At 29.6% G+C, this 17,606-nt stretch overlaps 2 protein-coding genes across 6 annotated transcripts; one reads left to right on the top strand and one right to left on the bottom strand.

Moving 5' to 3' along the window:
* Positions 1–240: 240 nt before the first annotated feature.
* Positions 241–16,216, top strand: LOC128392021 (homeobox protein 2-like). Of its 5 annotated transcripts, none has more exons than XM_053351994.1 (6): positions 241–1,567; positions 10,429–10,540; positions 10,760–10,819; positions 11,510–11,642; positions 14,186–14,363; positions 15,169–16,216. In XM_053351994.1, the coding sequence occupies exons 1-6, from the start codon at positions 628–630 to the stop codon at positions 15,735–15,737; spliced, it is 1,992 nt and encodes a 663-aa protein (XP_053207969.1). In that variant the 5' UTR covers positions 241–627; the 3' UTR covers positions 15,738–16,216. The 5 variants fall into 5 exon arrangements, with proteins under 5 accessions (XP_053207969.1, XP_053207967.1, XP_053207966.1 ...); XM_053351992.1 differs by having other exon boundaries at positions 242–1,567; positions 11,519–11,642; positions 15,103–16,216; XM_053351991.1 differs by having other exon boundaries at positions 242–1,567; positions 15,103–16,216.
* Positions 16,124–17,446, bottom strand: LOC128392023 (uncharacterized). Its single transcript, XM_053351998.1, has 2 exons — positions 16,496–17,446; positions 16,124–16,415 (listed from the first exon to the last, which is right to left on the bottom strand). Exons 1-2 carry the CDS (start codon positions 17,444–17,446, stop codon positions 16,254–16,256), a joined length of 1,113 nt encoding a protein of 370 aa, XP_053207973.1. The 3' UTR covers positions 16,124–16,253.
* Between the last annotated feature and the right edge of the window lie 160 nt (positions 17,447–17,606).

Below are 17,606 nucleotides of genomic sequence, written 5' to 3'. Positions count from 1 at the left end.
ATTGTGATTAAATTGCAATAAACTGAACAAAATGATAATAAACAACAAAAGAGAAGAAAAAAGTTCTAACTCCTCCTTTTCGAGAGTAAATTGTTACTCTTATTGGTTAGAACTAAATGTTTGGGTGGAGTCGAAGGCGGAACTATAATGTTATTAACGAACGAATTTTTTTTTCCTCATCTTCCTCATCCTCTTTATCTTCATCTTCATCTTTGGAAATTGTTTAATTCAGTTTATAAGAGATAGAGAAAGTTAAAGTTAAATCAAATCAACTAACAATTTACCAACAATCAACATTGTCATGAGATAATAAATCAATACTCATAATCAGAATTAATTGTTAATTTTGTGAAGAAAATTTTTTTCTCTGTTTTTTAAATCATTGGATTAATTAATTTAATCATCGATACGATTTTCTCTCAGTGATTTATTTCATGGTGATTGTTGATCAACAAATCAAATAACATGATGATTTGTTGACAATTTGATTCCGTTCACAGTTTTTTTTGTTGATTTTCCTTGAGAAAAACAAAAGAAAACAAATCAATCTAATTATTAATTATCATCATTATCATCATCATATTTATAATCTATTGATTGGTTTAGTTGATTGTTCATCATTTCCACATGTCTACCAAAGTCATGGTAACACCAAGTTCATTACCAACAATTACTGGTCGATCACATTTCAATATTCAACAGATATTAGGCTTAGATGAATCATCATCTTCATCTTTAAATAATCAACAATCAACTGATTCTGGACAAAGTGTCAGAGTAAATAATCATAATAATAATAATAACTGTGATGTTGATGGTTCACCCAATTCCCAATCATCAACAGCCACAGTAACACCAACAACGGTAACAACAATTAACTGGAATCACCATGAGCCAAGTATTAGTGGCGGTGGTAAACAACAGACAAACAATCATGAAACCATATCACCCTCATCAGTATCATCTTCAACCCAATTAACACCAACTGATTATCATCATCATCATCGATCACCTAACGGTACTTTAAATAGTTTATATGAAAGTTCATTAAATGGATACACCAACAATAATGGTAATATAAATAGGGAGACAATTATTGGTGGTGGTGGTGGTCAAGCTCATCCATCATCATCACCTATTAATGGTAATGCTCAACATCATCATCATCATCTAACTTCACCCTCACCCCAACATCATCTTCACCCTCAAACCCAACCACAAACCTCCCCATCACTACCTCCAGTTTCATCTCATCATCAACAATCACCATCAACATCATGTTTCTCTGCCTTCACCTCAGCCTCAATGTTAGGTGCTTACCTTTACCGGCCCTCATCGGCCACCGCTGCTGCTGCAGCTGCCCTCATGTCCGGATTACAGGGTCATCCTCATCATCATCACCATCACCACCTACCCCAGCATCTTCATCATCATAATCATCATCATCATTCACCCTCTTCCACTGCAACCGCAACCGCAGCAGCAGTTGCCGCTGTTGCCGCTGCATCAGCTGGCTCATTTTCCCCAGCTTCAGCTTCATCAGCCGTTAATCATCATGGTGTCACAGGTAAGAATCCCCAATTAACCATCTAATTAACAAAATAATGTAAAAAAGGTTAATCAAAACACAATTAATTTCATGTTTATATTTCAATTTATTTAACTTGTAATTCACTTGCATCAAACTTGGTAGAAACTTGAATCGTTAAATTATTACTACAACTATTAAGATAATTGGTTAATTGTTACATAATTATCATCAACAATTGAATCTAATAAGTCAAGTGACAAGGTATTAAGTCAAGTGGATTCTATTAACTATTCTAATGTATATTAATCATAAAAATTCAATAGGTATTATTAGTTAGAGAATATGAATTATTCTGATCATGAACTTACCTTTAAATCATTGGTATCCCAACGGTGCTCTTGTGGCTCATTCAAATTCACCCCCTTTTCTAATAATAGAAGTGGATAATTGGCACCTTAATTTGTTAAACTGATTGTGATTGATTAATTACAGGGAATCATTACCATCAAGTATCCAATTTGATAGTAATTTACAAAGAATCAGGAAAACCCAGAAAAGGTAAAGGTAAATACTAATAATAATATAAGCATGAGGAGTGAATTGATTGCTTCATCATCTTCATCATCATCATCATCATCATCAAGTATCCTCTCAATGAGCTTAAAGTTGTCAAGCAAGAGGGAGGGATGGTTACTCACTACCCAGCTGAGCTATTGAATAGATGATGATAACAAATGAAGAAAAAAAAATGATCATCAACAAACAAAGAGAGATGATGAAAAGTTAAATGAATGAAATTAAAGTTGTGTAACTATCAACAAAAGAAGATGATGAAGATGATAATCACGCGTCTAAGATGTAACACTCTTGAGATGATGAGGATGATGATGATGACGAACAAGATGATTTTTGAAAGAAGCCACTTGAAGATAGAGGAAAATTCATATTTCGATGCTCACTTTTCTCAATCTGAACTCATGGATTCTGAATGATGATAGATGATCAGTTGAAGATGAAGCAAAGCAAATAAAAGGATCCATATGATTAAATATATCACAACCATTAGCATCCAACATTTGTCATAATTAATGTTATCATCAATTCACTGACCATCATCATCATCATCATCTTACCTTGGAATTGTAAAACCATTGGTCATCTTAAGTATCCCCTTTTTTTACTGGAAAAGAAAGAAAAAAAAATTCTATTCTACCTGTTTCTCAATTAGATAATTGACCACTTGACCAAAGGACTTAGAATTCAGGAAGAAAGAGAAAGGGAAGATGAGGAAATGATGATGAAAGAATAGAATCAATTTAATCAACTTTTCTTCTTAATTTTTTCTCACACCGGGGATCCTTTTCCACCCTCCTCACCCTCCACCATCATTAACCAATTAACCATAAACGTTTAACCTGTCAATTAATTGATAATCAATCAATCAACAGGTAAAAAAAATGTTGTAATTGTTGTTTGGTGTTGATAGTGATGATAATTGTTACTCAATGATTACCATAATTGATGATAACTTTTAATTGTAAAGAAACAATTTTCATCATCTTGAGAAATGGTGATGATTAACCTTGATGATTATCATTGGAATTAAATTTCTTGTTTCATTATTAGCCTTGTAAATTGTAATTCATGTTGATTAACATGCTACAAATGAGTTTTCCTATTGATTATCATCATTTCCTGAATCAAATGAACACAATTTCCTATATAATTGAACTGAACAGGAAACTAATTGAAACCAGAAAATTTTTGTCAGGAACCAGAAACAATTTAACCAACAATTAAGCTAATTTTATATATATATATTATCACAATCAAACCCAAATTATAACAGTAAATTATGTAATACAAAGTTTTTTTTTAATCAACCATGATTATAATGATTAATTGGATAGTGATGATAATTAACTAAACTAATAGTTTATTAGTTTTGTCAGTTGATTGTTGTTGTTGATTAAATTGACAATATTGTCAACATGAAATGATTACATATCAAAAAAGTTCACATTCATCACTGAATTAATTAATAAGCTTTTTTAATCATCATCTTGTATTAATTAAAGATAATTAAAGCTTAATTGGATTACTATACTGATGGAGATGATGATGATGATCATCATCATCATCATCATGATTGTATTGTTTTTATTATTTTCTTGTATTCATTGAGAAAGTTTCATTATCATAGTTTTATTTGTTTTCTTTTAATCAACTGATTAAATTAATAATTAACGGTAAATTTGGTTCACCTATTAAAATGAATGTTAGTTTGTTAGTGAAGCAATTAGTGTTTAATTAAACTATTAACCTTCTTAGAGGTTAATTAAGTGTTATCAAGTGTTTAGTTGATTGTTTTTCAGTTTCAGTTTATTATTAACAATGAGTGAAAAAAAGTTCTGAGTGAAAACATTGTAACATGTTACCTGATGGTGAAGGTAGAGGATGAAAAGGAGGAGGATGATAAATGTAGGAGTGATGAGGAAGATAAAATAATGATGATGATAAAAGTGATTCGACTCTGGGAGTTGATGATAACCAGAAGAAGATGAAGAAGAAGAAAAAAACAATTACATCATATGATGAAGTCTCTGAAGATGAACCCAAAATGATGAACATGAAGATGGATCGATTGTCGATCTTTCTGATTTATCTTCTCTTTCTTTCTTTCTTTCTTTCTTTCTTTTTATCATCATGATTATATAGACTGAAAATTGTTCCACAATTTAACAAGATAATTAAATTTAATTGTCCAATCTTTTTCTTTAAATAATTTAATCCAACCCACTCGCTTCATGTATTAATATAATGATGAATTTGTGTCTAACGCTAATAATTAATGTAATTTTTGTAATATCTCAGATAATCACCGATTTCTAAGAATCAAAGCAGAACTTATTTCGTCAATTTCATCACTTATAAACGTTATTATTAATTATTTGATTAATTCACGAGGACAAGATTTAATTATTTTAATTAACAAGGTACATGTAATATTATTAATGAATCACCAATGGATTAACTCAAACTGAAAAGAAGCGAGCACCTTAAAGGTGCCAACTCCACTGGCCAAAATGGCGGAGAGGAAAAAGGAAGAGAGAGAGAAGGGGAAAAATTGTAGGGGAAGATGAGGCGGTTTGGACCAGGTACTAAACCAGTTTTAGTACCTGGACAAAGTTATTATGACATTATCCGGACGCCATCCTCGTAAAGTCCCTTTTACGAGCAGAATTATTCAAACGACTCAGTAGACTTTCCATATCAAAGGTTGCAGTTAGATTGTTCAATTCCAGTATAATAATAAATTCAAAAGGTTAATAAATGAAATTACCCAACACCAAACCCAATCACCGAGTTGATTAATTATTGATTAAATTTGTTTTTAAGATAATAATATTCAGCTTCTACGGCATAATCCTTAAATTCATCCATTGAATTTACCTTTACCACAGCAATATACTTTAAAATACCAGGGAGGAATCCATTTTTAATATATCTTATTTTATCATCGAAATCCATATTTGGGTCAAGTTTAGCACACAGGCCAACCATTTCAAAGAAATAAGATATAACATCTTGACCTTCGTGTTGCTTTTTATTTTCAATTTTCGAGCGTAATTCATCTTGGTATAGCGAAGGTTGTTTGAAAGCTGCGAGTAATTTAGCTTTCAAATCATTGAAAGTAGTTGGTCGTTGATCAACAGGTTTACTTCTTATGCTAACAGCATACCAATCTTTAGCAGGACCAATTAAATAAACAGGTAATCGTCTTAATTTATCAATATTATTTAAGCCAGCGGCTTCAGTTATTTGTTCAAAATCTTCAAGCCAATCATAGATATCAGCATTATTTCCATCAAAGTTTTTAATATTGTTTAATAAAGTATCATCAAAATATCGACTCGTCATACTTAAGAATCTCTGTTCAATGTAGACTGACTATTAAATCCAACACAAGCAAACCAGCAATCTTGAAATGAACGGCTAACTCAATTAACCAAAAAGACAAAAATTTCACAGATTCTGGAACAACGGACAATCGAATCAGTTACTTGAACGACAAATTATTTAAACTAACAAATTATAACTAAATGATAATCAATTACTAGATTATCGAAAGAATCAAATACAAAATTTTCTGTTATAATAAATTTTCAAAACGAAATTGACTATTAAATCCAAGACAAACGAACCAGCAATCTTGAAATGAACGGCTAACTCAATTAACCAAAAAGACAAAAATTTCATAGATTCTGGAACAACGGACAATCGAATCAATTAGGAAGAAACAAATACAATTTTCTCAATAGAGTTTAACAAAGATGATAAACAATAACCTGTTTATCAAACGACATTAACCAAATGTTGAACAAAATTAACCAATTGACGACGATGATAAACAATAACTAATTTATCACACGAATTTAAACGAAGTTGACCAAATGACGAAGGTGATAAACAATAACTAGTTTACCAATCAAATTTTAAACGGAATTGTCCAAATGACGACAGTGATAAACAATAACTAGTTTACCAATCAAATTTTCAAACGAAGTTGACCAAATGACGAAAGTGATAATTTATAACGAAATTATCAAACAAATACAACCAAATGTTGAATTGAAATTTTCCAATTGACAAAGATGATAATTAATAACTAAATTATCAAACAAATTTAACCAAACGTTGAATTGAAATTTTCCAATTGACGAAGATGATAATTAATAACTAAATTATCAATCGAATTTAAACCAACGGACGAAGATGATAATTAATAACTAAATTATCAATCGAATTTCAACCAAATTTGAGACGAAATTCACCAATTGACGAAGATGATAATTAATAACTAAATTATCAATCGAATTTTAACCAAATTTGAGACGAAATTCACCGAATGACGAAGATGATAATTAATAACTAAATTATCAATCGAATTTTAACCAAATTTGAGACGAAATTCACCGAATGACGAAGATGATAATTAATAACTAAATTATCAATCGAATTTAAACCAACGGACGAAGATGATAATTAATAACTAAATTATCAATCGAATTTAATCAAATGATGAATCGAATTTTATCAAATGACAAAGTTGTTAATTAATAATTAAAATATCAAACAAATTCATCTAATGCTTAGCCAAACGAAGTAAAATTGTAACTAATAACTAAGTTATTCAATTGTTTCGACAATTCAATCACCAATAGAGCAAATGAAGAGAGAATGATGAAACGATCGCAAATACTCAAATGTAGAAAAGGTTTTTTTTTACGAGGATGTGATAATTCATTAACTAACTCAAAGTATTGTTTAAACTAGTTATCAGTCTGATATGAAGGTCACTATGAATGTTTAAGAATCTTTATAACTATTAAAGAAGTAAGATTTTGCTCTTTTTTTCAAACAGGTTATTTAGTGAAACTGGTTTCTCAAAATGAAAGAATGAAATAAACTCAATTAGGTGCACCAAACAAAGCAAAGAAACGAGTTTTCAACTCGTAACAAGATTCCTGAATTTAATAATCGAGTTAGATATATTTTTATTTCAAACAAAGAGAAGATTATTGTATTTGAATCATACTTAATTGATTGGGATAATCTTGATATAACTGACCATAGCAAACGTAATAATTAACTTTAGATCTCAAAAAAAAACTTTATCAATACTTACTACAAACGAAATTGGTCTTAGTCTCTGATATAGTTGAAAGACATTGTATTTAAATATGAGACAAAACAAATGAAAAGTAAAAGATAAAAAGACTGATGAAAAGTTCAAATTGACGATAATTTACTTTACGAATAACTATCAAAAGCACTACAATAAACTTAATATCAACACACACTCATCACGTCACAGGGTCACCATTATTTTGTAATATCTCAGATAATCACCGATTTCTAAGAATCAAAGCAGAACTTATTTCGTCAATTTCATCACTTATAAACGTTATTATTAATTATTTGATTAATTCACGAGGACAAGATTTAATTATTTTAATTAACAAGGTACATGTAATATTATTAATGAATCACCAATGGATTAACTCAAACTGAAAAGAAGCGAGCACCTTAAAGGTGCCAACTCCACTGGCCAAAATGGCGGAGAGGAAAAAGGAAGAGAGAGAGAAGGGGAAAAATTGTAGGGGAAGATGAGGCGGTTTGGACCAGGTACTAAACCAGTTTTAGTACCTGGACAAAGTTATTATGACACTTTCTTTCTTTCTTTTTATCATCATGATTATATAGACTGAAAATTGTTCCACAATTTAACAAGATAATTAAATTTAATTGTCCAATCTTTTTCTTTAAATAATTTAATCCAACCCACTCGCTTCATGTATTAATATAATGATGAATTTGTGTCTAACGCTAATAATTAACTTGATGATTGATAAAAATGAACATTTTGTGTTTCTTTTTCATTCTATCAAATTGATTAAACAATTAACCTAATTGTTGATGTATAAATGTTATTAGTAATTAATTATTAAAGTAATAATGACGCTGACAAATGATTGTGTTAATTAATTGTCAATTTATCAAATGCTATCAATGTGATGATGGTGAAGAAAAGTAAAAGTAAATTGGTTTCTAATCACTTATGATTAATCAATACAATCAATTGATAGATGAATTAAGTTAATCAACAATCAATGGATGTTAATTATTGTATTGGATTTAGATATTGAGTGAATTAACTGAGTATGAATGTGTTGATCTATTAGAACAAAATTTGGAACTTTGTCAAAATGTCGAAATGATTGAAAAGATCGATAAGGAAGGAAGATCAATGTATATATAAGGTGGTCTTGGAATAATCATCGTCATTGTTATCATATTAACGCGTGTAAAAGGCATTTGTGATATTGAACAAAGAGAGAAGATGAAAAGAAGAGAGAGAGAGAGAGAAAAAGTTCTATTCGAAATTTAGAGTTCGAGTTAATGAGGAAGTAACTTGACTCAATAGAAATCGAATTGCCTTTTTCTATCAATTCTCTAATATAATAGATATACAATAATAGTCCCATTTGTGGACTAGATGTAAGTCGATGTGTCAAAACGATTTGACGACATTGATGTCAAAATGAGAAAAAGGTCACAATCTCACCTCGAACCGGCGGGTTCTAAGTTCTAGTTGTTTACATTATCGACGCGAAGTAAAAAGAAGCAAAAATTGAGAATAGAATTGAGAGAAAATCTTTTCATCATCCTTATCATCTCTCTCTCTCTCTCTCTTCATCATTATACATTTGCCTTCAGCACTTTTAAAGCTCACTGATTGTACAAAATAATCAGTTGATTCGTGTTCACTATTAAATGTATTATAATTATCATTGATTTCTGACTACGAGTTGATTCAAATATCTAACAAACGCCTTCACAATTTATATCAATATTTATCATTTATCAATAATCAACAGTTAATGATAACTCATTCAATGTCAATTGTTAGACCTGTCAGAGAGGCTCATCAACAATTCATATGATTATTTTAAACCAGGTGCCTGATAATAGTTAAGTTAATTGTTAACAACAATCAACTTAATCATGTTGTGTGTGGATGTAACAAAAAAAAGAGACTGTTGTTGTAGTTGTTGATTGTCAATTTGAGTGATCATTTAATTGTTATGAACTTTTGTTTTTCTTTTCATTTCTTATCATTCAATTGTCTTCATCTCATCTTATCATCATCATTAGTATCCGATTAGTGATTAGTTTGAATTGGAATAATTAGATTAATTAACCTTTTCTTTTTCATAATCAATCAGTAAATTGTGATCATTGTAAATACCTGAGGAAATTGTTTCATCATTCATGTTGGTGAATGAAAAGGAAAATGAGAAAACTAAACAATCAGTTAATTCTTGGGTGTTAATTGAATTCCCAGAACGGAATCTTTTAACTCGTAATTCTACCTGATAATCATAATAATTTTGCGAATTAACTTAATTTATCAAACTAATTCTGTCAAGGAAAAAAAAGAGAACAGAAAAATATGTAAGATTTAATATGAAATAAAAGTAAGAATCGTAATCATCATGAGTTTCTGAGTGTTGGTGGTGATATTAAATTCTTGATTCAGTTGTGATGGTGAAAGATAAACAAGTCTAATAATAAATTATTAGAGGATGAAAATATTATTATTATCATCAGAATGATTATCAGGGGAAATGTCAACAAGAATCAACCAGAAGAAACCAGATTATCAAACTAATTTGAATCACCCTGATGTTGTTTGATCAACATGATCAACATGGAACCAGAATTTTCAACCTCTTATTAGGCTCCAAATGGTGAATTGAATTCTTGAAATTTTCTCCTCCAATGATAATATTAATTTAATAATAATAAACAAACATGATAGTCAATAGATGAGTTAATATGGAGGATGAGGATAAATGGAATGTGATGATTCATGATAATCAGTAAGAGAGAGAGAGAATTGGGTGTGGGTGTGGGGAGATAGGGATAAGTTCCAAGAGAAGAACAAATTTTTTTCTCTTTCATTTTTTTTATCTTCTTTTCTCTTTGTGATTTTCTCATCTATTATCTAATAATGGACAATGCTGATTGGCGATCAATTTGATATTCCAAGCTAATATTCTAGTGCTAATCTCTTTCTCATTTATCAAATATTGTCAATTATGAATTAGCAGGGGGAAAAGGAGCTAATAGAATTTTGGTAAATTCGATTCTCTCTCTCTCTTTTTTTTGTTCGAATTTTTAAAATTCTTTCTCTCTAATAAGTTATTAATATTATCATCATCAAGTGAGATAATTTATTTAATATATGATAATATGAAAATGGATGTTATGATTTTGAGGTTTTTCTTATTTTCTTTTTTAATCAAATTATTCTTTTCTCTTCCATTTAGGTTCAATTATGTCAGAATTTAGTCGATTAAGCGGAAACGGAAATGATGTTGACAATTCAGGTTCATCTTTAGGATCATCGACAAAAAAGAAGAAGAAAAAAAGGAGACACAGGTAAGTTAAATATGTTCGATATTTGAATAATTATCGAATTGATTAAAGAAACAATTAAAATACTCGATAATCATTTTATCTCATTTAGTTGCGTGATGATTAATTGTTATCCTTTGATTGTTTATAATCATTTAATTAGTTCCATTACTTAAATATTATATTTTTTTTTCTTCTATTTTTTTATTTTCCTCTATGTTAATTTACTTATATATTTATTAGCAACACCCAACAAGGTGGTTTAGAGGTGGATAAGAGGAGAGGAAGAGAGATTAATCAAAGGTGAGAGTTAATCAATTAATCTGACTAACCCAAGAACAGTTAATCATCTAACACAACAATTATATCCTAATATCGATTGACCATAATAAAAAAAAACAATATCATCATTCATTATTGGGGAAATTTGTCATTTGAGAGATTGAGATTAAGATGAAGATTAAGATTAAGATGAAGATTTGTTAATCGGAAATTGTTATGATAATATGCTAGTAATTAGATAGTAATCAGTTTCAATCTTTTATGTATATTGAATTGATTCAAGTTAATCATCTCTGGGCAAGTGATTAAAAGCTCAAGTATATTTATATAAGGTGATTAGTGGCAAAGATTAGTGTCAGGATTAGTAAATTAGATATGGTTTTACTATTGTGTCATTGTAATGACACTTGTAATAGATTAAGGATTAGTTGGATGATTTGGAGGTTGAAAGTGTGTCTACTATATGGATGATAATAGATTTCGGGATTGGGATAATAATGAAGGAAGAAAGAAAGAGAGAGAGAGAGAGAGAGAGAAAGTGGATGATAGGATATGATGACAATTTCGATAATAATGATGATAATTATGTTAATCTTACCTAATCAAAGCATCTAACCTGAAAAATAAATTATCTCTTCATCTTTTTCCAACCTGATTCTATTATCATGGTGGATAATCCTAATCTTTCATGTTCATCATCATGAAATTGAGCTCATCCAGAACAATATTCACAAGTTATCAATTGGAGGAATTGGAAAAAGCCTTTAAAGATGCTCATTATCCTGATGTATATGCAAGGGAAATGTTATCGGTTAAAACTGATTTACCTGAGGATAGAATACAGGTAATTAATTGTTAATTAACTTCTTCTAATTATCATCATTAACTTTGGGAAGAAAATTGTTTTTTTTTCTATTAGTTGTTTGATATTTGAGCGAATTCAAATTCTCATGTTGATATAAAAGTTTCATATTGTAAATGATTAAGATGATTCTGTTATTATTGAAGGAAATATTTTCGAAATGCTAAAAAATCAGCCAAGGTTAATATTTATTCATATAAAGTGGGTATGCATTCATTAAATTAGAGTTAAGGGAAATGCTTGAAAGGGAAATATGAGTAAAGGTATTTTTAACAATTACGATTAAATTGTGAATCAAAGGGGATCCTTAATCATTATCAATGGTTGATTATAAATCCTTTACTTTATTATTGTTGTAACAATTTAAAAATAGTGAATATCAAATATCATTATTAAAGTTTAATTGTTGAAAGTTAATCAAGCTAAGAAAATGATATTAATGAAAATTATGATGAGAATATAATTTAACCATAAACAATTAATAATTCATCAGATTACAAAATGATTTCTTTGTAATAATAATAATTAATTGTAATCAGAGTAAATCAAATACTCTGGATACAATTAATGAATTGTTCCTAATCAATGAAAATAATAATAATAATAATTGTGGTCAAACTTGAGGGAATCGTAACAAAACAAGGAAACGGAAATTGTATCAATTTTGAGAGAGAAAGAAAAAAATTTTCTTTCAAAATCGTTAATGTAAAATGTTGATTGTTGTTGATTTAATTGTTGATAATACAAGTGAAGTGTTTAAACACCCTGACTATAACAATAAACGATTGTCAACAAAAAAAACTGAAAGGATAACAAAAGGTTAACATTATTGACACTGTCCACTTGATGTTGTCCACTACAAGAATACAAAAAAGTGACCATTAGTATTATTATCAACATTTTGCTGACCAACTAAAATGAAAAAACAATTATCTTTAATCTAGAATGAAATTGTAATCAAATTATCAATTGTTACAATGATTGTCAATGAATGATAACTGAGAGAGAGAGAGAGAATGAAAAATGATTTTAAAGTAAACATTTACCTTGGAAGTTATCAACGATAATGATAATGATGATTCTATGATTAAAAGGGTATTTTAATTGTGAAACTGTGATTTGACTGATTGACAAATTAACAACAATCAACTATCAACAATTAAGTGATTACCTTTATTCTTTGAGTAGGAAACAGGAAACTATTGTATTCACATTTTACTCTAGTCAAAAGTTAGACACATACTCACAATATGATAAGAAGGGTATTCAACAATGGAAGGTGAATAATATACATAATATATATTGATAGAAATATAAAAGACCATTTAATTTGAGACATCATATCAATATGATTGAATTAAATTGTTTGTTAATAATGATAAAAGTCCATTGAGTATGTATACTCATTGGAAGAGGGTATTCATATATATATATAGAGTCGATTTTATTATTACTTTGACATAATAACAATTGTCATCTTATGTATTTTTAAACTCGATGGGAGTGAAGAAAATATTAGTTTTTTTGTCTTGTTTGTTTGTTCATATAACGAATTGGAAATGTTCAAAATCAACCAAATCAAATTATTTCAATCCTATAATCATAATAATAATAATAATTCTGTGTAACATTTTACTTGGAATAAAAATTTTTTTTTCTTCTTATTCTATTAAATCAATATAACTATTTTTTTTTACTTCTTTCCTTTCAATACCAAAGGTTTTCACCTTTTAGACAATAACATTTAGTTTGTATTATTTTACATTGTTAACTTTTGGATAATCATTTATATGAGTTAAGTATGAACTTGGAATGGATTCTGTAGATTTCCGTTTCCATGGTTACGGTTCTGAGAAATTTGGTATTTTAATCATTTAATGAGATAAATATTCTGATATTTTATTAACTTTTTCACTCTTTAAATATATCATTTATTTTTCGTCTTAAATTGTTGGATTTAATTTCTTATGTCTCTGAGTCTTGATTAGGATTAATATAATAACGTTTATTTCATTTTATTGCATTTCATTTCATGGTGAGACAATAATAATAATAATAATAATAAGTTGGTGGATCAATAAATTGGACATTGGATTAGTTTGAAATTGAGCTTTGATTAATTGTGCTATCGTTAACCAATGAGTTCACCTTTCTATTGAAAATTGTATCTTGATGTTGACCTTTGTCAAGATTGTGTAATTGTATATCATTAAATGTCATTGTTATTATGTATTCTTGTTGATAATGATTAAAGGGAATCACAATTTATCATCATTCATATTGTTATGATAACTAGTTGAACATACGAGGTAATTTAAGACGATTAATATATGTACAGTCACATACACAAGACACTCGCTGGTATAAAATAGTCAACATGGTGCAACATATATATGATATTGTAATTCTGTGAGAATTGCATTTTAATTGTGTCGTTAATTTAGATGATTTTTAAATGAATCGATTGGGAATCTTTTACTTTGTCGATTGGATAATAATATTTGCTTTTCAATTTTTCGCTCAAGGTTTGGTTTCAAAATCGTCGAGCCAAATGGAGGAAAACCGAAAAGTGTTGGGGAAAAAGTACAATTATGGCTGAGTATGGACTCTATGGTGCAATGGTCAGACATTCGTTGCCTTTACCGGACAGTATTCTGAGGTCGGCTCGTGATGGCGATGCTCAATGTGCCCCATGGCTTTTAGGTGTGTATCAAGAAAAAAGGGTTTAAAAGGTTTTTCTTTGGGTCAACAATTAGTAACTAACGTTAACTGCTTACTAACAATTTACTAATTTACTCAATGTTGTCTTTGGTTTGATGAGAAGCGATTGAATCTCTTATTTTGTTCAAATTATCAAAATATATATTCGAGACTTTGATCACTTCTCCAAATCATTCACAAGAATAACAAAAACAAGAGAAAATAAAAAGCCATAACATTAATAACAACAGAAAACCACCCGATAATATGACTAATCCTCCACCTCCCTGCACACCATATAGTTGATATTGATTAATTTGTTACACTGGAAAATTGTATTGATTAACCTGAACAATTTGCGTTTAGTCCATTGACTTGTTAACATGATAATCCCAATGGTCATTTGCATCATGAGAATTTACTTATTTTCTTCTAATCCTTTTGAGTGCATGGGTTAAACTTTTCTGCCTTCCAATGAATTAGATGCATGGGGTATTCTCACCAGAATAATTCTGCCAATTGCTTGTTCATCAAATGCTTAATTCCCTTGCACAAACATTCAACCAAATACACATTCATTCACCATTCCAAATACACACACACAATCACTTTCTCTTACACATACTATCTCTCTCTCTCTCTTTCTCTGTTTCTTTCATTTTTCTTGATTCAAATTGTCACCATTTATACAAATGAAATCAATCCTTCCTTCCTTCCCTCTGTTATTATTATCACTCATCAGATCAGAATCGCAAAAGCTCACAACATCAATATGACTCAAGCGAATCCCATCATTTTGACTTCGCAGGGATGCATAAAAAGTCCATTGAAGCAGCTGATAAACTACGAGATTCGGACACTGAAGGTGAATCTCGAGATGTTCCAAGTCCAGTTACCTGCCCAAGCCCTGGGGCGATGAAAAATTTACGAATCGACCATGGAAACATAAACCAATTAATGATTAACAATGGACAAAATAGTAACAATTCAAGTAACAGTTCAAGCATTGGTGGTGGCAGTGGTAATGGTGGTAACACCGGTGGTGGAAACAACAACAACAATAATAATAATAATCACAATAATAGTAATAATAATCATGTTATTGACTTGGGCAGCTCAATGGCTCTAACACTTAGCCATCCATCATTAACAAATCACCACAATCTTGCTCACAATGGATCGTCTATTCAATTGTATTCAATTCAAGATCGGAACCATTCAACGTCCAATACAACTAATAACAATTTAAACAATAATAATAACAGTAATAATAATAATAATAGTAATAGCAATCAACCTCATCCATTAACAACAACAATTACAACAACAACAGGACCATTGACTTATGCCTTTTCTGGATCGAGACATATTTATTAATACAATTAACTAATTACTATATATATAAAATACTATTATTATTATTGGAATATGATTATTATTATTATGTGGGTTATTATTTTACCTGATTATCATTGTGATTACCGATGACGATTCTAACGATTAAGGAAACATGTCGATCAATTAATTAAGACACAAACCTTAAGACACCAACAATTAAGCGACTTATGTAATAATGATAATAAGTTTCTCTCTCATTGTAATAATCGCTGACAATTTAATGTTCATAATTAACTTTATCTTATCCTTTTCTTTTTCTTTTTGATATATAAATTAATTAATTGTGCTTAATTTCACGCCTAATTAATCAATTCCGTCAGTAAACACCAAAGAAACGCGATCAAACTGCAAATCATCAAAAAAAAACAAACAAAAACTATTATTGATATTCAACTGATTAAACGTATGATTAACTGATAATAAATTAATTTCGATGATTAAATCGAAAATCAAAGTTACAGAGTTTTAATTGTTGCGGTTACTTTTTTTCGCTCGTTAATTATTAATACAATTATGATTAAGGAAACTTGGAACAGCGAGTGCGATGGTTAATGAAATTGTCGCTAATGATGAGACAAATTTAGAAGTGATTACAAACAATTTACAGAAAGTGAATCCAATATCATGACCTGAGATCCTTGTGAGAAATAGATTAACCTTTAAGAATGGAAAAAAGTAAATCAGATTAGTTAGTTAATTGTTGTCGAAAATTTTCGTTTTAAAGAAAATGATTTAACCTCATTAACTACTTCCAATGATGGTGAACCAAAGGAAAGTGAATAAACTTTGGTATAAGATTTAACTGAGAGCCAATTAACGTAAACGAGTTGATAGGTAATCGTAACGAGGTAAACAGTTTCACCGATGAAATAAATACAATTAAGTATCGGTGGAGTTTCATTATCAAATAGCCCGAGGAAATTTAAGTGACAAGTACCGATCGTATAAACGTAAAAGCTGAGAATCGATAATATTAAATAGGAATCGAGCCTTTTGACCATTTCTCCTGCTTCGAAGTAGATTAAACGAGCGAATCTTATTTGATCGAAAAGGTTTCGATTCTGTTTATCGATCGATTCAATATTAGCGAAAATCCCGATGAATATTGATTGTAAATGGACACAAATTTCCGCTAAAAAAATATGGTAATTAATCCAAGCAACGCTGTAGATCAATCGTAAGATTGTTAGTCCAATCAATTGAAAGATCATTGGATTTGAGACGATTTTTTTACTTAACAGGCTAACAAAAGGTTCAACGGAAAACATATAGAAAAGTTCATACAAAACGGAGATCAGGGTACAAAGTTGAAGGTATTTACGCCGACGGACAATATATTGACCCACCAAGGGTTTAAATTGGGATGGGATAAGTTCATCTAATTCGATGATGAACTGATTGTAGCAATTACGATTAAATATAAGCACCAATATACAGAATCCGATGGAAATATCATAGATTCGATTCCAAATTCTGTCAAGACGGTCGATTGATAAAGTTACTTTTCGGTTAGAGAAATAGAGTCTTGCTAAACCACTGACAATTAACAGGATTGAGATTAAAAAGATAATCAACTTGTAAACTCGTCGATTAGAGCGGATTAAGATCGCAATTAGTCCCGATGGTAGAGGTAATTTAACATTTCGAGATATTTGGTGATCCATAGTACTAAGAGTGTTAATGATCATTGGAAAGATTACCAACAATTAATGATCACAATCATAAACTAGAATTTAGTATTTTCTCTCGGACAAATTGATCAATGGTCAAAATAAATGGACAAGTTTAATTGTTAACAATAGAAGTTGACAATTTGATGATGAATGGATTCCTTATTGATCTTTAACT

This window comes from Panonychus citri, unplaced genomic scaffold (assembly GCF_014898815.1).
Source record: "Panonychus citri isolate SS breed McGregor unplaced genomic scaffold, ASM1489881v1 Contig00135, whole genome shotgun sequence".
NCBI classification, from domain to species: Eukaryota; Metazoa; Arthropoda; class Arachnida; order Trombidiformes; family Tetranychidae; genus Panonychus; species Panonychus citri.
The sequence above is the reverse complement of the archived record's forward strand: the minus strand, read 5'-3'. Positions and strand labels throughout refer to the sequence as shown.

Coding starts and splice junctions, on each gene's coding strand:
- LOC128392023 (XM_053351998.1), bottom strand. CDS start 17,446: ATGATCATTAACACTCTTAGTACTATGGATCACCAAATATCTCGAAAT. Junction 16,416..16,495: donor CATTGGAAGTAGTTAATGAG/GTTAAATCATTT, acceptor CCATTCTTAAAG/GTTAATCTATTTCTCACAAG.
- LOC128392021 (XM_053351991.1), top strand. CDS start 628: ATGTCTACCAAAGTCATGGTAACACCAAGTTCATTACCAACAATTACT. Junction 11,643..14,185: donor TACCTGAGGATAGAATACAG/GTAATTAATTGT, acceptor TTTTCGCTCAAG/GTTTGGTTTCAAAATCGTCG. Junction 14,364..15,102: donor ATGTGCCCCATGGCTTTTAG/GTGTGTATCAAG, acceptor ATCACTCATCAG/ATCAGAATCGCAAAAGCTCA.